This window comes from Coccinella septempunctata, chromosome 4, assembly GCF_907165205.1.
Source record: "Coccinella septempunctata chromosome 4, icCocSept1.1, whole genome shotgun sequence".
Lineage (NCBI taxonomy): Eukaryota > Metazoa > Arthropoda > Insecta > Coleoptera > Coccinellidae > Coccinella > Coccinella septempunctata.
Window position 1 is genome coordinate 9,244,413 of NC_058192.1, and position 22,315 is coordinate 9,266,727.

General features: G+C 35.4%; 4 protein-coding genes across 6 annotated transcripts; 1 reads left to right on the forward strand and 3 right to left on the reverse strand.

The window, feature by feature from the left end:
• Positions 1-2,691: 2,691 nt before the first annotated feature.
• LOC123311513 (dnaJ homolog subfamily A member 2-like) lies at positions 2,692-4,793 on the reverse strand. Its single transcript, XM_044895538.1, has 3 exons — positions 4,632-4,793; positions 3,821-4,418; positions 2,692-3,735 (listed from the first exon to the last, which is right to left on the reverse strand). Exons 1-3 carry the CDS (start codon positions 4,698-4,700, stop codon positions 3,173-3,175), a joined length of 1,230 nt encoding a protein of 409 aa, XP_044751473.1. The 5' UTR covers positions 4,701-4,793; the 3' UTR covers positions 2,692-3,172.
• Positions 4,794-4,805: 12 nt separating this feature from the next.
• Positions 4,806-7,065, reverse strand: LOC123311514. Of its 2 annotated transcripts, XM_044895539.1 has the most exons (4): positions 6,722-7,028; positions 5,866-6,116; positions 5,551-5,811; positions 4,806-4,898 (listed from the first exon to the last, which is right to left on the reverse strand). In XM_044895539.1, the coding sequence occupies exons 1-3, from the start codon at positions 6,923-6,925 to the stop codon at positions 5,610-5,612; spliced, it is 657 nt and encodes a 218-aa protein (XP_044751474.1). In that variant the 5' UTR covers positions 6,926-7,028; the 3' UTR covers positions 4,806-4,898; positions 5,551-5,609. The 2 variants fall into 2 exon arrangements, with proteins under 2 accessions (XP_044751474.1, XP_044751475.1); XM_044895540.1 differs by lacking the exons at positions 4,806-4,898; positions 5,866-6,116 and having other exon boundaries at positions 5,678-5,811; positions 6,722-7,065.
• Positions 7,066-10,057: 2,992 nt separating this feature from the next.
• On the forward strand, positions 10,058-19,930 carry LOC123310894 (aromatic-L-amino-acid decarboxylase-like). Of its 2 annotated transcripts, none has more exons than XM_044894581.1 (8): positions 10,058-10,333; positions 12,089-12,170; positions 12,540-12,660; positions 13,262-13,375; positions 15,435-15,684; positions 16,519-16,667; positions 18,755-19,486; positions 19,774-19,930. In XM_044894581.1, the coding sequence occupies exons 2-7, from the start codon at positions 12,091-12,093 to the stop codon at positions 19,484-19,486; spliced, it is 1,446 nt and encodes a 481-aa protein (XP_044750516.1). In that variant the 5' UTR covers positions 10,058-10,333; positions 12,089-12,090; the 3' UTR covers positions 19,774-19,930. The 2 variants fall into 2 exon arrangements, with proteins under 2 accessions (XP_044750516.1, XP_044750515.1); XM_044894580.1 differs by having other exon boundaries at positions 10,059-10,372.
• LOC123310892 (peroxisomal N(1)-acetyl-spermine/spermidine oxidase) lies at positions 19,820-22,247 on the reverse strand. Its single transcript, XM_044894578.1, has 5 exons — positions 22,115-22,247; positions 21,640-21,861; positions 21,152-21,456; positions 20,614-21,060; positions 19,820-20,498 (listed from the first exon to the last, which is right to left on the reverse strand). Exons 1-5 carry the CDS (start codon positions 22,171-22,173, stop codon positions 19,930-19,932), a joined length of 1,602 nt encoding a protein of 533 aa, XP_044750513.1. The 5' UTR covers positions 22,174-22,247; the 3' UTR covers positions 19,820-19,929.
• Between the last annotated feature and the right edge of the window lie 68 nt (positions 22,248-22,315).

Here is a 22,315-nt window from a genome sequence, read left to right on the forward strand (position 1 = left end):
AAATTCTCATTAATTTGAGTTCTTGTTGAGCTTGATCGTCTAGAAGCAGCTCAAGTCAATTTTTTATACAATCGATAAAAATGAAGACATCAGCTTCTTTCAATAACTAAAACCTGGATTCTTCGTACTGAAAATAACGCGATATAGGTATTCAAAAACGAAAAACATTGTGTTGCTGTTGTTTCAACTTATAATTATATTATCAGTAGAGGGAGGTTTTTTCATAGTAAACTTCATACATCAAATTCATTATGGACATCCATCACATAACTTCGCTTCCAGGTAAGCTAAAGAGAATTTTTCATGTAATTTCGTCACATAACTAGTGGTAATACAGAACTAGGTCCATCGTCCTGTGGTTGGATAATAAACACGAATGATGTGAACATTTAATTCCGTGAACTGCAAGAGACAACTGTAAAAATAGAACTGTTGCCCTAATATTTGAATCTGTCGCGCAATATCTAGGGCTGAAAATATATTATACAATCAATGTTGTTATGAAAATAGCATATGCAAATTTCATGGTCATTGCAGGAATCCATTCATAAGTCGCTTCGAAAAAAGATCCTCAATTCGATATATTGAAGGTTTCCATTTCTTCAATTTCTTCAGTAACATACGTAAAATTATTTGGAATGATACAAACTGCGGGTGGACCTGATCATCTAAGTCATTAAAAAAGGCTTAAACATATTTTGCTGAGAGTTCTGTTTGCATAACGTCAAATATCAAAATTCAAAACATTTCCATTTTGGAATGTTTTCTGCAGATGATGCATACAAGCTAATTTCCAACATCTTCGATAGGACAAGGACGTACTATATAATAGAACCAATGAAAATAAAACAAGAATAACGAGTCGCAAGAAACAATAGCAGTAATTTTTATTAATTTTCTGGAAATTTGTGAGTTCTCAGGAAGTTGATGAATCCTTAATGTTGGTCTGCCGTAATTATACAACTCAGTTCAAGAAATCTCCAGATCGAATTAGAAGAATAGATTGTATTTATCTGACTGAAGAGGATATTCCTATACTTGCGGTTGCAACTTTGCCTTCCACATAGATAATTAGAAGAGAAGACGTTTATGTATATTAAATATAATTACGAAGGCATTTGCAGACCTTGGTGACACACACACGTGTTTAGTTTCGCTGGATACAAATGAGGAAAGGAAAACACATACTAGATCCAATAAAAGTTGAACAACATTCTCATTTGGCTCTTCAGAAATATAATACAAAAGAGGCGAAAAAGTTAATTCAGAACGAAGTTGTGTCCATGCATCATGCATTTTCGAACAATTTTAGAGCGCTTTTCGATAGTAATATAAATCAATTTGTTCCGAATTTTTTTTTATGTTTCGCATTTTCATGTGTCTTGATCATTATAAAATTGAGTTGAATTGAACAAAAGGGGCTAGGGGTAGGAAGCCCCCCTCCAAAGATATCCGCCAAATCTCAAATTACACTCTTTTAAATATCCAATTTTCACAATACCACAAGGAGACCCGCTATATACGTCTAAAATAAAAGCTTGTTTACAAACTTTCTTGTTATTTGTGTTTTGATGAGTGAAAATTTGAACAAAAGTTTTGAGATAAAAAAATCTCTTACCTAACTACATAGCTTTATTCGCCTATTTACCCATAAACGGCTTTACGCAATTCATACCTTATGCAGTTGTTCCAGAAAGCTCTTATAATCGAGTTAAAATACCCTTATTCCTATATAACAACTTATAAATACCGCAGCCCAGTTGTTTTTTAATTAAAAATTAGAAAATATTAAGACATACATTTTTTTGCTCCGAGTTATGAGCTGACATATCTCATAATCGCATAACAAATTAGTCCGGAAAGTATTCACTTTCCCCTGTTATTGGCTCTAACTCAAGATTCACAACACGGGTAATGTGTGCTGCCTGACGTCAACAGTCAATTAACTACATTCTAGCCATCTATCGTCGAACGACGGAATCACAGATAACAGAGAAGAAACAGAATACTTGGATTTACAGTGACTACCACTGTTTGATGAAGTCATTGTATAAAGACCTTTATGCAATGATGAAGTCTCTATTACCATCTGTATTTGATTTAACTTCAAAAACAGCAGTATGTATATCAAGAAGTTTTCTATTTCTAAAATTTGGTTATTGTATTTTTATTAGCGACATCTAATGTCCATTGTATGCATATTTCGACTATCAGGCATCTTGAATTTTTTATCTATTTAATTTACAGCCCTCAAATTCAGTTGTTAGAAAGAATCTTTGTCTCAGAAACCTCGATTTTTATCTCAAATATAATGGAATAATCTCCAGTGGTTAATTCCATACTTATGATTCTTATAGGTGGATCAAACAAAAATGGTGCAAATGAAGAAAAAGACAAGAACAAGTTTATTCTCAAAAGTGAAACAATTTTCGAAATTCCACCCCAGTACACCAATGATAACATGAAAGAACAGTATAATTTGTTTGGTTAAATGATTTTCAATTATGACTTCATTAGTTATTATAAATTTCATTTTCCTTATTTCACAACTGCATGGAGAAGAAAGAATACCTTACTATCAAATTTCCTTTCGTGATCAGATTTAAAATGTTATGACATAAAATTAGCAACCATCTTGAAAGAGTTTCAACCAAGTTGATCACTCACATAGTATTAAAATCACACAAAAACTTTTATCGTTTCCAAGAATGTTTATTCAACACTATCAACAGATTGTTCTGCAAAATCAGAACCACATAAATTAATGTCATCATATAACCTAAGATATTAAGATTGTTATCCAGTTTTTCGGAATAATTTCATGTCCAGTAAAAATAAAACCATTCATTGTAAAAGAAAAAAAAACATATTGTAGATAAAAATATTTATCACTTCTGAAATGTATATTTATCACAATCATGGGTAGAGATTAGAACTACAGCAAGTGTATCGAGTTTTAGAATAACGAGCTCCATAATTGTATGAAAATGTGAAGGAGTATTTTCTATCAGGAATAGGCAAAAATACACGATCTTCAACTAACTGAAATATTTATGTAGTCCAAACCTCTGGGTCTTTTGCGGTACATGATTACAATAAATCGAATATAATTGTCTAAATCATTTGATCCTTATTTAGAAAGTAGCAGGACAACTTTTGGTAAACTAATGATTTATTGTTGCGCACACTGAATACCTGGACCATGTGCCTCTTCATCGTCGCTAGCATATGATTCCCCACGATGACTGAAATTGTTCCTGCGATCATTAGGATCATAATCGTTTAAGTCAACCTCTTCAACATGCTCGCCAATTGGCATATTGAACACAGGCCTGGGTGGGAGGTATTTCTCCAGAAGGGCATAGCCTTGCTCATCAGCAAAGTGATTTTCAGGGAATGTTACTTTAAACATTATGTTCAGATTTCCCTTTTGGAATGGATTCTTATATTGAGGCATTCCCTCATTTTCAACAGTCTTGATATCGCCAGGCTTTAATACTGAACCAACAGGATGATTGACAATCAAATCACGACCATCTAAATGTTTCACCACAAAGCTGAAACCACACAGTGCTTCAGTCAGTGTGACAGTGTGTTCCATTCTTAAATTATCTCCATCCCTAACAAATGTTTCATGGGGTTTTTGCTGGAGGACGATTACAACATCACCGGGTTCAACGTCTGGCATCTGGTCACCTTCCCCTCGGAAGAAAATCTTCTGATTTTCTTTCATACCTGTTGAAACAATAACAATCATGAATTATTTGCAATGACTTGAATGATGGAATTGGTTATTAATTTAAATATTATTATTCAGTACCTTTATCAATGTGGACTTCAAGTATTTTTGTTTCACTGGTTACTTTCTTTCCTTTGCAGGTACCACAGCGATCATTGTCTTTTATGTACTCCCCAGTACCATTACAATCAGTACAAGTGGATTGCGACTGTTGTGCAAAACCAGGACCAAGATGACGGATTGTGGTCTTAATACCACAACCTCTGCATGTATGACATCTGACAACATTTCCATTTTTGCTGCCCTTGCCACTGCACTTTTTACAGATGACATTCTTATTCAGTTGGAGTTTACTTGTTTTTCCATTGTACAAGTCCTCAAGAGAAACTTTCAATGGGTGGACTGTATCTTCTGTCCGCTGTCTACGCTGTCTCATTCCCCCCATTGGTCCACCAAAGGGACTAAATCCTCCAAAAAGTCCTCCACCGAATATATGGGATAGAAAGTCCTCTCCACCATCTTGGGCTCCTTCCTGCATCCCTTGGAGACCATATCTATCATAAGTTGCACGTTTTTTCGGGTCAGAAAGTACTTCGTAGGCGAAGGAAATTTCTTTGAATTTATCGCCAGCATCAGGATTTTTATCGGGGTGGAATTCTTTTGCTAGCTTTCTATATTGCTGTTGAATAAGAATTATTCAATTCATTGTAGATTAGTTTCTGAACAGAAAGAAAAAATTCACGATACATATGAATGACAACTAATGAGTGATGGTGCAAAAACTATTGGCAAAACTTTGAACCTCGTGAATATTGACAACTGATTTCATAATGCAATACCCCATCAACAATTGATCAAATTACTGCTCGAGGTGTGTTTTATAAATACGTACCTTTTTGATCTCATTTTCACTTGCATTTCTGTTTACACCTAGAATATCGTAAAGCTTGTTGTCTGCCATCTTTCTAAACAAGGAAACGAAAGATCAGGAACACAATCGCAGAAGAAAGAAAGGTCGACATACGAGAAGTACCATGCGCAAATCGACAAACATGGAAAATGTCAATGTCAGTAAAGTTCAGTGTCAATGTGATCTTCTTCTTCGTCCCAGCCGACCTAAATTCGAATTTTGAAAAATTTTGAAAATATATTTCTGACTATTCTACACTTAGAATATAGAATAACAGGAAGGAGCATATTGTTCATTTCAATTTGACCGGAATAGAGGAGAAATATGGCCGACATATATTTCCGTTTCAACAGTGGTGTAGGACAATGAAGTTTCCAAAAAACTAGCTTCAATAGTCAGTTGATTCTGATTAATCAAAAAAATTAGGAAAGTACTGACGTAAAGTCAGAAACTTTTTCACGCTCGTTCAAATTGATAATCAAAGCGGAAATTCACCCCGCCTAACACTGCTTGGCTATACTATACTTAATGGTATTAAGGTCTATGACTTAACATCAGCTACGCCCATGGAGTGTTATTGTCACGGGATAACCTTGTTATGTCATGAAATTCAGAAACTCATAATTAATACCTGATATTCAGCTTAAAAAATCACCTACCTATGAATTATTCACGCTAAAATATCCAAAATCCTTATTTCTAGCAAATTTCAAGAATCCAAATTACCAAAATTAAGTTAAAACATCACTTTGTTCATTTGGCCACAGATAACAGAATCACTTGACTTCCAAGTCTGCCACTTTTCAAATCAGAACTTGGAAGACCAATATGGCCGTTTCCGTCGCACAATTCCCGTCACATTTATTCGAAAAAGCTCCTTCCTGATATTCTATGTTCTAAGATTCTACACAATGGAGAATCATTATACATGTTGATAGATTTATTTAGGGCTATTTAAAGTTAATGTCGACGTCTACTATATTTTTTTGAAGGATGCCATTCTCCTTCATCGTCAGTATCTTCGAAATCTTTCTTTTTGCAGCTATTTGTTTGTTTTCGGGCCTTCCCACAAGTTTTTTGGTAGGTAAAATTCACTAATGATGCTATGAGAAATTCTTCGGCACTCCTGTATATGTCTTTTACAAAAGGTCCTAAGCCGCAACTGAAATTGTATCAGAATTAAAGAAAAAAAGATTATTTCAGTAATAGAACTCACTCCAGAAGTGTAAAATTTATAACTCTGGTCGAATGGAGCGCAGCAAGTAGAAAAAAACAGCTCAATAAATAACTACAAACAATTCCGGTCGTTTCGCATTTGAGGGCTTCCAATACATTTTTCATTGATTCCATTTGATCCCATTGATCCAGTACCTCTACTGTATGAGTTATTAAACAGGAAAAAGATTCTTCAACGGGAAACCAAAAATCAGCAAGAAGATATTCAAACATCAATTGAGTGCAAAGAAACTGAAATAAAATAATCTCATTTGACTAAAATTATATTAGATTTTTGAAGAAGAACCGCCATTTCTCTTGAGACCATTAATATGTTTTGAAAAAAGATTCTAATCTAATCTAATGAAGATTTATTAGTTTCAGAGTACAAATTGGTGGATGCGAAATATTTAATTCATTACTGCAATATTTCATTTATTTTGTGACTGCGTTTCTTATCATGCAGAAAAAAATTGAGAAGATAATGAATTGCTTAGATTCTTCAGTCTTCGATTTGAAGTGAAATGCAATTTGAAATAGTTAATCCTCCTTTATTCTTTCTTTGTCTCCTTCATATTTGCAATCGTTCCAGATTTGTTCCAAATGGAAAGACATAAAATTGTTAGATGAATCCTCCAGGAGATTGAATGTCCTCCAGCAAACCACAAACTAACACGAATATAATGGAAAAGATGAGAGAAATGCAGAAATATACAAAATATTTCAGTAAAGATGAGAATCAAGATCAGGAAGGGGTGAGGTAAATAATAAGAATGGACCAATCTTCCTATCATGAGTAAGAAAATATGTATACGTCTGAAAATTCCCTTTTTTACCTCATAGACAATCTGTTTTACCTGCAATATCATATTTCCACACCACCATAATTTTCTGAAATGGCTTGGGTATATTTCCAGATGTGTTGCAAAAATGAAAACAGCTATCATGAAGATGAAGCAGGATAAATACGGACCATTATTTGTTGCCCTTGGCTCTTTGAATATGTGGACACCATCCAAGTTAAGGGCCATAGCTAGGAGTGCTGGAGCATATCCAACCATGATAAATTCGCGAGCTTCATGAAAAATGATGAATTTTAAGGGGATAGACGGATGACATTTCGATTTAAAAAATTCTGAAATTCATGTTTTTTGTCATTTGGGGTCCATCGAAATCGATGAATTGAGCCATGTTTTTATACAGCAACCCAACCAAATAAAGAGAAAGAAACCATCAAAGTTTTCATGTGAGAACCGAATTCTTCGGTTGGCTAATTATCCAAAATATGTAAACTTTTTGATGCTGCAAATCAGCAGAAATCGACAGAAAAACAGTAATGGTTAGTAAAATTTTGTTCTGTATGATGAAGTTTTTTTGCAACCCTTAAATTTGTAATCCATTCAGAAAAGAATAAGAATAGGCCCTCTATTCCAAAAATTTGTCAATTTTTATTTGATGTGGCACAATTAGAAGATGTGATGAAAAAGCAGAGGGCTTTTCTTAACACTTTTCTTATGATAATATATTTGTGTGGTATTCGATAAGCATTAAAGAATTGCAACTATTTGAATGAGATGATCATTACATTAATCTGGTACCTAGTTCAAATAACTACGAATCATTTGACTTTCATCCACTCATTCATTAATGAAAGTGAATTTATGCTATTTAGTCAGGCGATCATGTCATAAGAACAATGAATAATTCAGATATTCAACTTCACTTTTATGTGATTGATGAAATAACTCCTGGATAAAGTCCAAGGATTTTTGTTTGAATTTTTTCATTCTTCAATAAATCGTAAAACTGCAGAATCGCAAAGACACTTTCTTCTCTATTCTCTATTCATTTCATACTAGAAAGAGTGTTCTCAAGTGACTAAATAAATACGCAATTCGCAATAATTTTGATTGAAATCGTCCGAACGTACTATTAAATGTGGATAACGCTAAAATATGATATTAAACCGTCATTTGGGACTTGATAGTCAATAAAATCCTTCGGACATTGGTAGCTTTATTTATAGAAGTCGATTTTATAAGCCTCTCTCCACTATTTCAAGCACTCCGTTTCTTTTTCATCAGGATGAAAGCGGGTAGCTATGGCAACAAAGTGCTTTTCCGTGCAACAAGTGGATTGGGTCCATTCATTCATTTCCATACATTTCCAGTTTTCCACATCGAAAGTGATCTATATAGTCCACGTTCCACGGATTTTTGCAGCTGTAATTTAATCCTACAGTCATATTATGTATTCACCTTGATTGAGGAGGTTACAAATTTAATTCAAATTTCTAAAAATATACAGGGTGTTAAAATTAAAGGGCGTATTATACGTAGGATACGCTTAGAAATTGAAGGTTTACGATTTTTCATGTGTGATTCTTCAACAGGGAATACAAGGCGGACGAAAATAATTCCTATTATGCAAGAGATCGTTTGAATTACTTCAGTACCACAAAATTCTAACTTCTGAGCTGATAGACACAGAAGAAAGTACACTTCGTTGAAAGTTGAAACATTACGAAGAAGAAAAATGGGTGTATGGTATGATGCATTCTAACAAAGCGACTGATTTTCGATCTCGAAAAATTCAGAACACACCTGTCATTTGAACATTTGCTCTGAAAACGTCATCTTCGTCTTCCATTTGTTTACGATACTATGCCCTTCAATGTACATTTTGTTTACTGAAGATGCGGTAAATACAGAAGGTGATTCCTTGTCCGAAAATATCTTAGAACATTAAAATATTCTATATTCTAAGGAGAACATAGATATTTCGTCATCAAAAATGGCATTAGTTATGCATGCCTTCTAAGATATGGGCGTCAAAAAATGGAAACACTTCTCACGTTAAATGGGCAGAATGAATTCCTTTAAAATTTTCGATGTGTTGATAGTCCTTCTGATTAGTTAGTTTCTAAACCGAAAATGAGGACAATTACCTCATTTTAATGGCGTTTTTAGGGATTGTCACTCTTTAAAATCACCCCTACTTCTCACAAGATTCTCCGAAAACTTGGAATGTTTGTCCTAAAAAGGTACCCTTGCCTTGGTCCAATGCTCCAAACCCAACCTTTTTCAAGAAAAGCGATTTGAAAAAATAGCCCTTTTTAAACCTTCTGTAATATTTTAATAGGTAGTCGTAGTGTAGTAGGTACGCCCATTCAAACTGAATAAAATTCGTCGTTTTTCATGTTCAGAATATTGACATCGATAATATCAACGAAATATCTCATACCCTTTTAATATATCAATTCCTATTTTTTACTCCTCATACCTATCTCAGAAGTCAGAAGAGGTTCGTTATTGACCCAGTGGTTCTTTACGAGATATTGATGGTTTAGGTCTTGCATTTTAAGTATACAGGATGATTATTTGACTCGTAGATTCTTGAGGAAGGTAAAGGAACACTTCCTTTTCTCATCGTGACCATTACGTACCAAAAAAAATTCAAAAATTTCAAAGAACCCAACTCTTTAAACTAAGTTGGACGCTCTCTAATGAATATTTGAACGTTTTGTGTAATGAAAGTATTCTTCATATTTTATCGTATAATGCGCCGTTTTCGAGTAATTCGATGTTCAAAAATTAAAAATCTGCAAAATTTCAAAAATTGGGTACTTTGACTGAATACAACTCTGATTAAAAGATCCACAGATGTGTAGTGTCACATATTTAGCTAGTTATTCTGGAAAAACAAAATTACCTAATTTTGTTTTTCCAGGGGTGGCACAGCCCATTTAAACTTAAAATGGCTATATCTTTTTATCAGGATCGAATCGGAAAAAATGGTATAGGAAAAAAGTGTTTCTTCTGACCTCGAGAATCTACTGTTGAAATATTTGTACTAGTCAAAGACTCACCCTCTATACACACCCTGAAAAGTCAACAGTAAAAATTTCAGGGGGTGTTGAAATATTTGATGACGATTTCGATTCTATAGCTTTCATCCTTCATCCATTATTGGAAATAGCAAAACAAATCTTTCATTTTTAGCTACATTGAATCGAACCCAATGTGAAATTTTCTCACATATGTAGATTAACCTCATAGCAATACACGCCACTGCAACCAATTCATCTTGGCAAGTTGCCTCCAATTCCTATATACAGTCCACTTATTGTCATCAGCAGTGATTTCCCATCGTTGTGACATATGGACATACAACTTCGAATATTGACCTGTTAAAACACGACCGTGGTATCCCCCATGTACCATCAGGGTTCCACGATCGATCGTAGTGGCCCCACTTCTTCTTTCTCTCCAATTTAAACTCTTGCAGCGTCCGGAGAAACGTTTTTCCTCCAGTTGCCACCGACCGCGTTGGACCCGGTGCGAAATCAGTATCCGTGACTTTTCCGTGAAAATTGTTCAGTGTCTAGTGATAAGGGGGAGCCGAGCAGCCTCCCTGATCGTTTTTGGATTTGTTACTGTCTTTGTTTAACGTTTTTTATTTCGATAAAGGTCTGTGGAAAGCAGGAAATTATTTTAGTAAAATGGATGGTGGGTTCAGCTTCTAACATTTGGTGTTGCGGTGTTTTTTTTTGCATAAATAATCATTTTTTTCCAAACATGTAAAATGATTGTTCTAAATTCTTATCATATCGGAAAAATGAATGGTTTTAAGCCCTACATTTATCTTCAGTGTGCAATTTCTTCAATTGGTTCCTCATAAATATTAACTGCAGTATCCTCACCATTTTTTCTTAAATCGCCACATGATAATTTCTTCTGTTATCTTGAGACATTTTGATGAAAGCCGACTAAAAACTTTTTTTCATACCGTTTCATTTCTCTGAAAAAATTTCACGGAAAGTTTCAGAAATTGTTGTATTATATGTTGAAGCAATATTTTTTGTTCGGATTGACTTTCCCCTGTTTGAAATCTACACAATTCAGAAATTTTAGGTGATATTATCATTGAAAAAACCCATTTTCAGATACGTATGAAAGTCATTTGAAATTTGCATGAAACAAAGAATTATCCAAAGATTTCGCGAACATATGAAATGAGGCGTACATATTTCAACTGTTTACATTATTCATAAGGTGCAAAATTAATCCAGTATCTATGAATTTATCTCATCTGTATTAAATTGAAGGAATTTCACATACTTAATTCCTTTATCAGCGCAATTACCAGAAGTGTACCTACGTACCTATGAACTCATTAGAAAGGAAGAAACTTGATAGTTATAAGGTCAATTTACAGACAAGAGACGAAATAAGGTGTTATTTAATCGATTTTCATTGGATATTGTTCTTTCGGAAAAATGATATTGAAGAATTATCAAAACTGTATATAACTTATCCAATTTATAAGAAAATTTACTGATAAAAATTTATGGTTTTTAAGTATTTGAACAATTGAGTAGATCATAGATCATATATAAGTTCACGTGAATCTGTAGAACTTCTATAGGTATAAAATCATAGAAAGCTTAAAGAATTATTGTATAGAGTGAATAAAAAGTAACGCATAAAATTCGTATCTTTGTAATTTACAATTTTGTAGAAACACGCTCGAAGAGGTCAATTTTATTTCAAAAAACAACCTATTTTTCTTCTGGATCGCAATGTCCTTGGAATCACTAAACACAACACAACATAACCGCGTATTTGAATTCCTTGAAAATTATTCCTTCCTTAGAAAGCACATTCAATTCTTGTCTCTTGACATTTTTCCATGAAACGCAAGATCTCACGAATCTGCGACCTAATTTTGCATTAATTTAGGGATGCCCTGTAAAATTGAGGAGTTTGCTATGTGCCCTGGTGGAGGGTAGTTCACTCTTTCTGCCAGAAAAGGTTTGGTCAAATATGGGGTTTTCTCATCAGCCCTATCAAGAAAAACCCCTTGTATAATTTCACCCAAAATTCGCCTCAAATTGAAATAAAAACACCATGATTATCATACTCATTCGCACAAATCTTGACCAATCGGTTCACCACTATTACCTAATTCTTTCACAAATTTTACCTGCATGCATAAAATCCGAGCACATTTTTTTTTAATTGGCTGCTTAGTATACAAAGATTTTTCTTCTGGCCGTGTTTCGTTGCCGTTCAGCATAGATTGCAAAATATGCAGAAATTGGGTGAAGGCGAGATAGCTAACGAACGATATTGCATTATTTCCATCGCTTCACGCTTGAAATGTAACATGAACGAGATCTTAATGCAATGATCAAACCAATTTCATGTCTTTGTATGTTGTAGCGATGGAGGCTAATCAGTTTAGGGAGTTCGGAAAGACGATGATAGACTACGTCGCCAATTATCTGGAGAATATAAGGGATAGGTAGGTACAACATCCAATTCTGGTGCAAATATCTTGAATCGAAAAATAATAATTTACAGTGGCGGTTCCAGGAGTGATTTTTTGGGGGGGGTCATAATTTTATATTTGAAATTTTGTAAGGTGTTTGTATATAATAAAATCGCTTCTTGATAGTAAAAAAAAATATTTTTGAAACCATGACACATGCAATGTTTGTTGAGCTGAGAAACGATTTCTTATAAATTCGATGAAACTGTGAAAGATCCAAAACATTCTTTGTGATACATTCTTGGTTTGAAAAATCGTTCAAGCATGCACTCATAGTGTGATAATTGAAAGAAATGGTTGGGTTTTGCCACAATTGCATGATAACTTCTGTATTATTTTCAGGCGCGTGCTTCCAACAGTAGAACCAGGGTATTTACGTCCTTTAATTCCTAGTGAGGCACCACAAAAACCAGATTCCTGGAAAGACGTTATGGATGACATTGAAAGAGTCATTATGCCCGGAGTAAGTGATTGAGTATTTTTTATTTTCCTGCTAATTTATTCATCGATGCTTTCGGTTTACATCAGGGTTTTCCGAAGATTCTTGGAAATTAAAATAATTCGTTAATTGATGAAGAATTTTAAGGGGAAAACCGTTTTTTAGTTCGCATTGATCCTGCTTTTGAATACGCTCAATTAATTCGTGAAATGATTGTTATTCAATATCTTGATTATGTTTCTAGATGTCTAGAAATTCAGGGTGTTTACTTAAGTAAGTAAGTTTTTTTTTCAATGAACGGAATTGGGATCAGTTAAATTTAGGATCTTCCCAGTTGATGATGGTGGCGTTTATGAGAAAGCAATTTTGAAATAACTGCGAAACAGTAAGAAACCCGAGCTTCTATCGAAAATGCGGTGAAGAATCAGTCAAGTTTTGATGAAACTTCTCAGCAACAAGTTCCTTTTCAGACAGAATTGCAAATCTTAAGTAATTGTGAACTAATGTAGAGATATAATTAGAACGGAAGGTGCAGTTAGCTTATGATTGACATATTGTTTTAATTGAATAATCTTATCTTCATCATTCTTCCCTTGAAAAGCATAAAGCAATGCAATTTTTTCAGGTTACTCATTGGCATTCACCGAAGTTTCATGCCTATTTCCCAACAGCAAACTCGTATCCTGCTATTGTAGCCGATATACTCAGTGATGGTATAGCCTGTATAGGATTTTCATGGGTAAGGTTATTGAAGTCCTTCTCCTTGTTTTCCAATTTGATTTTTTATTCCCAGCATTGTTCGAACCACCTGTTTTCCTTCGACTAAGATTTTATGAATTTTTGGGAGGAAAGTGAGAAAAAAATCAAAACGTATCGATGGATATCAAACCCTGAATTTTAGGTTAGAGTACGTAACAGGTTTTAGGATTATGAAATTTGTATTTTCAACAGAACTTCCAAAGGGAATTTCTTCTAAAGAAAACTGACAGGGAAATAATTCACGACCTTGGTGATCATTGAACTCGTTTTTGGTCAGATTTTTTGCCACATAAAAGCTAAAATTCAAAGCTAATAAACTGTTATAATCCATAATACGAAATTTTTACTCAATGGCAACCAATGGAGCAAAACTAATGCTGTAAAAATAATTGCAGCATGCTATAGAAGGATTTTTTATTTATTTTTCGATCGCCAACATCTCAGGAGAGGTTTAATTAATTTCTTCTAATCGATTCCAAATGATCATCATTGGAACTTACGAACCAATAGCTAATATGAATCAGCAATTCAATCGACACTGAGTAGGTACGTCAGAAAATATCGCACACTCACTCCAAACCGGACACATAATCCATAATTATTCCTAGTTTATACAGCGAATCTGTGGAGAATAAGGAGTCGTAGAAAACAAAGCTAAGGAACTGGGGATTCTCTTAAAGCACGCTCGAGATCCACTGAAAGGAGAGGAAATGAAGCAGACCTGCTTCTGAAAGGTCTTATCTGAAGTGGATAATGATCCTACGCTTCCTCGTTCCTGAATTCGGAATGAAACAGAATGGGTTTACCATTGTGTAGGTGCCTATTGTGGATCTGCTCATTTTGTAGATGCAACAAGTCGAACTACAGCAATTAATTTACTCTGTGACATTATTGTTCTACATGTTATTTAGACCAGGAGGCGAATAATTATCTAGGATAATTTGCAATCCTGGAAACATTTTAATCTGTTTTGGACTTCAATTGAAGATAGCTGTATTACAAGTGTGAAAATTTTTGACGTGTTCAAACTAGATAGAAGGAAACTATTCAGTAGAAATAATACCTGTTCAACAAGAAGTGAATAACAGTGGCTTGTGGTTGAATTTGAAAGAAAAAAGGAATTTCCAGAAACAACGCTATTTTGTGCAGAGAAAATTCTGTTTCTCATGATTTGCTACAAAAATTTTCTTTAACTTCAATACAGTTTATATCCTTTTTAGCTTGTAAAAACTACGTTTTGAACAGATATTAATAACTGAAATCGTCAACGCTCGCAAAAACGCATGTACAGATTGTACAGGGTGTAAATTAATAGTTTTGCGAAAAAAATTAAGGAGTGATTATTTTTCAGCAGTCCTTGCTGAAATATAGCTGAAATTAAAAATCGTGTTCCAGGTGCCATCTTCATAGGCACATAGGCAGCTGTATCTAAGCAAAGGCTGATAAAGAAAAAGATTTGAAAGACTCACACTATTTTCTGACTATTCATTTAGACCTTGACGAAAACGTATCATTATGCATAATGGCTAATAAAATATTTCTATTATTAAAAGGAAAATAGATGCCTTTCAAAATATTAATATTACACAATCAGAAATGTTGTCCATTTTTTGGTATGTTTCATCTAAAAATTGATGGAATATCTTCGAGTATCAGTGCTTGCCATTTTTTTTGGCTCAAACCTTTGGGTTGTTATTTTGACCAGTATTTTTCAGTAATTTCTCTTTGCTCTTATAACTTTTTCAAATTAGTCGATTTTCTTACTCAGAATCCCACATAAGTTTAATCGTATTGCAGTTTGAACAGGATAGGTAACTGAGAATCTTTTTTTGTGTCCAAATTTGACGAATTTTTATGAACCATAATTTCTCCTAGAAAATTACTCGAGGGAGATCAAAAGAGAATATTCGAATATATCCCTCCTCGCATTTTCCCCAACAAAAGCTCCTTACACAAATCTTCTCCACAAACTCTCCCGATTTCCCTTCCTTTCCGATTCTTCCAGACAATAACGATCCTTTTTTGATCCTTTTTTTCAGATTGCAAGTCCCGCTTGTACAGAACTAGAAGTCGTAATGATGGACTGGCTGGGGAAGATGATAGGTCTCCCCGAGGAATTCCTGGCCTGCTCCGGGGGTAAAGGGGGTGGTGTTATACAGGGAACGGCGAGTGAAGCTACTCTAGTTGCCTTACTTGGAGCCAAGGCACGTGCTATTCATCAGGTGAAGAAAGAACATCCAGATTGGAGAGATGCGGATATTGCCGAAAAATTGGTTGGATATACTTCCAGTGAGTATTTTTGGTCGACAATGAGCAGCAACATTAAGGTTTTCGTCGGTTTTCTTACAGGGCGTCTCAAAATAACCGTAAGAGAACTAAATTTTTGGTTGAAATCTCACAAGCCATTACATGATTAAGTTTTATGAAATCTCCACAATTTTGAAGCTTCTTTCAGTTCATCTTTCTAATTCAACTATAAGGAGTTTTAATATTGAATCGACATCGACATTGTTTCCAAATCCTGTTGTTAATGAACTAGTTTCAAATCGTTCTTCAATAAGGAACTATGAAAGTTGTGCTCCAATCGAATTATTGGTGTTCAATCATGAAATCTACGGTGTCCGGCTTGAAAATGAAAGGATACATGTCTCATATGTATCTTGAGAAAGAATATACCTTGACCCACATCCTTAATCAAGTATAACAGGAAGAGAAATATGCACCTAATAAAATCTATTGTCATTGTGCTGGTGTGAGATAAAATTGTTCGTAGCAATTCATTTCAAGGACCATAGCTGGAAACATAGATTAAAAAGTGAAAATCACAAGAGCTTCACAAAAAAAACTACACATTTCTTGCCGATTTATAATTTTTGTTTGAATAGGTCCAAGAAACGATTCAACCGCGATAATTATAATCGTCACCTTGATTGATCGAATATTCCGACCCAAAATATTAATTTAATCACGTTTCATTCTGCCAAATATCCATGAAAATGATGGAATCATGACGACTATTACTTCATCACCTACGATTACGAATAATAGATCCGTAATCACCGATTACAACTGGATCTTTCACTTTAACATTGATCTACTTTAAATTCTTTCCCTTTCTTGAAGGTCAGAGTCACTCCTCTGTGGAAAGAGCTGGTCTTTTGGGTGGTGTCAAATTGAGAGGTCTACCCACTGACGACTCCAACAGGCTCAGGGGAGATACCTTGGAGAAGGCTATCAAGGAAGATCGTGATGCCGGCCTTATTCCTTTCTATGTGAGTTTTCGGATACTTTTACTATTGATTATTCTTTGGAATTAACCTTGGGTATCTTTAACTTGTGTTATAACAACTATCTCCTCGATAATGCGGGTATTGATAGAATTTTGTTACTGTACCGGTACAGGAGTTCAATTAGAGAGTGGGAATATTTAAATCGGATATCTGCATATTATCGATAAGAAATTGAATTTTACTATGATGCACAGATGACTCAACTTCTTGGTCTGATGATAACACTAATTCTTCTATGAACTTGTTATTTTTAAATAAATTTCCTATTAAAAAACAATACAGGGAATATTCAACCAACCTGCTGACCTGATTAGGAGGACAAAATTTCACCATTTAAATTTAGATTTTCACTTGAGAGATGGGAAATGTTTTAAAAATGTTGATGTGGCCGAAACTAAACACCGAATTACATGAGTTATTCAACTACGACACGTGTTTCACTATCATCTCCAGGTAGGTGAAGGTAAACTAGAGTCTACCAGGTTTCAAGATATTGATACGATGATTTTTCCCACTTGAGCCCATTTTCCCAAATAAGTCTTTCGATTGTGCAAAGGATGGTCTCATTTGAAATAGGTACTTGTTATCATGTATCATTTTGGACAGGATCGTTTCTCTAGCTTCAAATTGATGAGAACTAGTAATTTTAGAATAATGGCATTCTTTTGAAGAATTCATCGATCCAGTAACACTAAAACCTCAAATGGGAAGGGGGTTTTCGTGTTGAGATATGAAAATAGACTGTATTTTTCTCCCTTAGTTGGCCCACAATACTTTGAATTATTATTCAAAGTATTGTGGGCCAACTAAGTATTGAATGTATTATATTTAATACATTCAATACTCATGCAGTAGCATGAGTTCAACTCAGAAATTTTGAAAATATTGAAAGATCTGAGGTGTGATTAGGTATACTCCAGTCACTCTTATTTTAGCACTCGGTTGGCCATGGAAATTTGACACATTTCACTCTGTATAGTACGAAAATGTGGGGTTATGACGCTTGTCAAAACATTTTTGGGTTTTAAATCAGCGCTATGTTGTCCGTTCTACGTAAAAGTCTCTGTTATTACGTATTTCATCACAATGTCGAATCTCTTCTGAAAATATGTGACGAACATAATTGAAGTTTATACAAACTGATTGAAGGCATACCAAATCCAGTTATTTTCATGGAAAATACAAGAGATCAGTATAATATACGCACTAGCTTGAGGAGAGTTAATGTTCGTTATCTTCTTTGGCTAAAGTTTGAATACGTTACATCAGTTGTAGATTTCAAAAATATTAACCCGAAGATGAAATGCATATGATGAAGTGGTTGGGAATGGGTATCTCCCGAAGGAATTAACAGAAAATTACAAGAATGTTAAATTCTTCAACTAAAATCATCTTGCATCAATATAAGTAAAAGGAATTAAAGGAAGTTTCAAGTCAAGATGAACTTCACCTTTGAACAAAAATTTCACATGAATAAACAATTAACAGGACAACTGGTGCGTATTTGTGGATGTTCATCTTAATACATTGATATAATAATAATTGGGTATTTATTGGTACCTTAAGACATTTACAATGTATAGGATAAGTCAAATGAAAAATAGAAAAATCAATTTTCGGGAACTTATTCTACGATGACATTCGTCGAAAATCCTGTAGAAAACTATTCGCATTAATGCACTTAAACAGAAAATTCTCAAATGCCTCCACTTTTTTGGGTCTCCCAATAGAAGGAAATTCTTTGTCATCCCCTTCATTCACAATCTTTCTGATTATGGAAATATTCAGCTGATATATAAGTCGTTTAGATTCAAATGAAACATTATATAAATTCTCTTACATTGAATATGTTCGCTACCGTCTGACGTATTGTGGATTTTAGAAAATCAGGGTATAACTATTTGAATGAGCGGACCTGAATTCTAAATAGCACTTCCTGAAACCCTGTCTCTTTTTTCAATCACTTTCGGTATTGAAAATCAAAGATTATAGAGCACTCTATAATCTTTGTCCCTGATTCAACAACGTTTGAAGTTGTTGTGACTCAAGCATGTTTTTACTCCTTCCAGGCTGTCGCCACCCTAGGAACAACCTCATCCTGCACCTTCGACAACTTGGAAGAGATTGGCCCAGTGTGCAACGATAACAACGTATGGCTACACATCGATGCAGCATACGCTGGTGCTGCTTTCGTATGCCCCGAATACAGATATCTCATGAAGGGCGTAGAAATGGCAGATTCCTTCGATTTCAACCCGCACAAATGGATGCTGGTCAATTTTGACTGCTCCGCCATGTGGCTCAAGGATCCCAACTGGCTAGTGAACGCTTTCAACGTGGATCCCTTGTATCTTAAACACGACCAACAAGGTTCGGCCCCCGATTACAGACACTGGCAGATACAGCTCGGCAGAAGATTCAGATCGCTCAAGATATGGTTCGTACTGAGGCTCTACGGCGTCGAGAACATACAGAAGCATATAAGGAAGCAGATAGGCCTGGCACACTATTTCGAGAAGTTGGTCAAGTCCGACGAGAGATTCGAGGTAACTGAAGAAGTTTTAATGGGATTGGTCTGCTTCCGGCTCAAGAATGAAACGAATGAGGTGAATGAGAGATTACTGAAGAGGATAAACGCCAGGGGTACCATCCATTTGGTGCCTTCAAAGATCAGGGATATGTACTTTTTGAGGATGGCTGTCTGCTCTAGGTTATCTGAGGAGTCAGATATGGAAGTAACATGGAAGGAAGTGCGAGAATCTGCTGATGATGTCTTGGAGAAGAAAGTGAATGGATTTTAGGTGAGGAGCTATTCTTATAGGTGCATTTTCCTATGCCACAGAAAGGTTCTGTTGTTCTTGTCTATTTGAGCAGTTTTCTACAAAATAGTAACGACTAGTTTCATAATCGGTTTGAAGTTCTTTCTAGTTTAAAACTCCCTTCAATTTAATTTGATTGGGTCTGAAGACAGTTTTAAATTCAAAGCACTTCGAAATAGATCATGAAAATGGTCGTGAATACCAGAGATATCAAATGTTCCTGTGATTTACTTTTATTACTCATATTGAAAACTTGTTTTTTGTTTCAGATGAAGCCACCCTCAGGTTTCATTTCTGGCAAATAATTTAGGCGAATTATTTATAAGTTATTTATTGCAATAAATGTATATATGTACGTGCCGAAAAAGACCAATATAAAAATACATAGATTATACAGTGTAAAATCGAATATAATTGTTGAATCATCATAGACTTTCTCTTGGTGGTGGTCCACCGTACCTTTTCGTTAAAGTGATTATTCTTTGCGCCTCCCTTATACCACTCAATCTCGCCCCATGTACTGTAGAATGATGTCCAGCACACGTAGCTTCCCCGGCGAACAGTAAAACCGGGGGTTGGGGATCGCAGATCCCTGGTACAGGAGAACTGAGATCACACTGGTGTCCCACGTTGGAACTCACGCTCAGATAACTGTACGATCCACAAAAATAAGGGTCAGTGGCCCATTTGGACCTGAGGATGGTGTCTGGGTAAGGCAGTGATGCGTCTCCTGTAAACCTCCTCAGGACCTTGGTGACGCATGAAGCTACCTCTTCGTCTGTAGCCTGTTCCATAACTGCAGCTTCTGGACCACCAACGTAAGCACAAAGGACGTGCTTGCTACCTTCAACCTCTTCGACAGCGCTCAGACCTTTTGTCCAATCCGTTCTTGCCAGGAGTTCCTCTTGGGACCACGCAAAATGTATGTTTCCATCTTTCCATACCCAGAACGGGCGATCGTAGTCGAGGAATATTTTGTCCACAGCGCCATAACCTGAAGAAAATAAACTTATCGTAAAAAAATTAAGAGTACTGAATTAATTTATGTTTTATTTTCGATTTTTTATCACTCTGAAGCGTCTGTAAAGTTACATTTTTCGAAAACTTACCCAAGCACCTGATGGCATCCATCTTGGCTGACGGTAAAGGCGGACAGAACATCTTTTCAGCATGCTCCTTCAGTACTCCCAAGGACACAGTTATAATAACGTAGTCAGCGCAGTATTCTGAACCATCACAACACTGTATTACCGCCCTTGGTCCCTTATCTCTGCTTTGCACAGCACCCCATTTGATGTTCGACACCGGTTTGTTGTAGAGGACACTGCATTCGGGTAGCTCCCTCATGAGTGGGGCTAGAACACCAACAAAACCTAGCGGAACCTTAACTTGACCCCCTGGAATCTCTATGGAACTGCCATAATTGTCTGCGCTCACTTGACATAAATCGTCACCGAGTCTGTATTTAAGGTGATTGGTTAGACCGAACAATATTCTAGAGGCGTCGTATCTTTGATCTTCAGCGAAATTCTGCAGCTCTTGCTGTATCCTCAAACCTAAAACAAACATGATTTGTTGCGGAAGCAACATTCAATCTTGTGGTTGGATACTTAAGCCTGAAGAATTATGTTTTCATGCAGCTATTACCCAAAAAATTCATGAGTGATCCGTGTTCTTTACCAGAACACACGGAGAACAAGCTATGAGCTTCTTCCTTGATCTTCATGAAAGTATGATAGGCCAAAATGGCGGTGGATTCCTCTATCACTCTTCCTTCGCTGGTGCAATATACAGGCCTTTTATAGTCACTCCTGAGCAGGGGCTGTTTTATGAGACCCTCTGTAGCTGCCAGGTTGTAGACGGGATTGCCAACACACGCTCCCTCTATATATTGGGCCCCCATTTCTGCAATCACATCCCCGAGCCAGCACGAATGGATTCTTCCCCCAGGTCTGGAAAATCGATATGAATTTCAGTTTGTTCGCAATAGATGTCAGAACACGAATTTAATTCTCTCGGTTTCGTTTGTATGGAATATGATTTGTTTAATTCAATTAACATGTTTTTATGGCATGGATCTCAATTCGAAACCACGCTTTGAACTTGTGTCTATAATACTGAGCTCTCAAACTTGCCTGTCCGTAGCTTCGAGAACAGTAAAATTACTGATTCCGCAATGTGCTAATCTTTGAGCTGCTGAAAGTCCTGCTATACCAGCTCCTATGATAACAACTGATGGTTCAGGCTTTGAAGGATCAACCATTGAGTCTGATATTGTGCAGATTGCCACGTATGGCTTTTTTGGTGGTTTGCATTTTTCTTCTTGTTGGCAATTGTAGCTAGTTCTTTGTATAAATCTACAGGCAAACAATTTGGATTTCATTTCAACACTTCATGAACTATAAGAAGATGCATCGATCTAAATAGCTCGGTTAGGAAATTAAAATCATAATAGTGAAATAACTGAAGCAAATACTTGAAGAAGGCATAAATGGAAACAATGAATCGGTAGTTGCAACAAAGAAAAAAAAAAGAATAATTGAAGAATTTTTATCGAGCAGATTTTTGATAGTATTTAAAGTTTTGAAAAATTGTTGGGAAAAACTTTACCTTTTTACAATTGTTGCTGAAAATACTCTAGAATTTGGGATTAATTTGGTGCCGAACATTTTATGAAGAATAAACTCGAATTTTTAAATAACATAGCGATTAATCAAAATGACATTTATCATTAGAATTTATGAGACTATAGAGCAAGAGTAAATTCAGAAAAAGTTTACAGAAAGTGACAATCATTTTATTTCAAGAAAT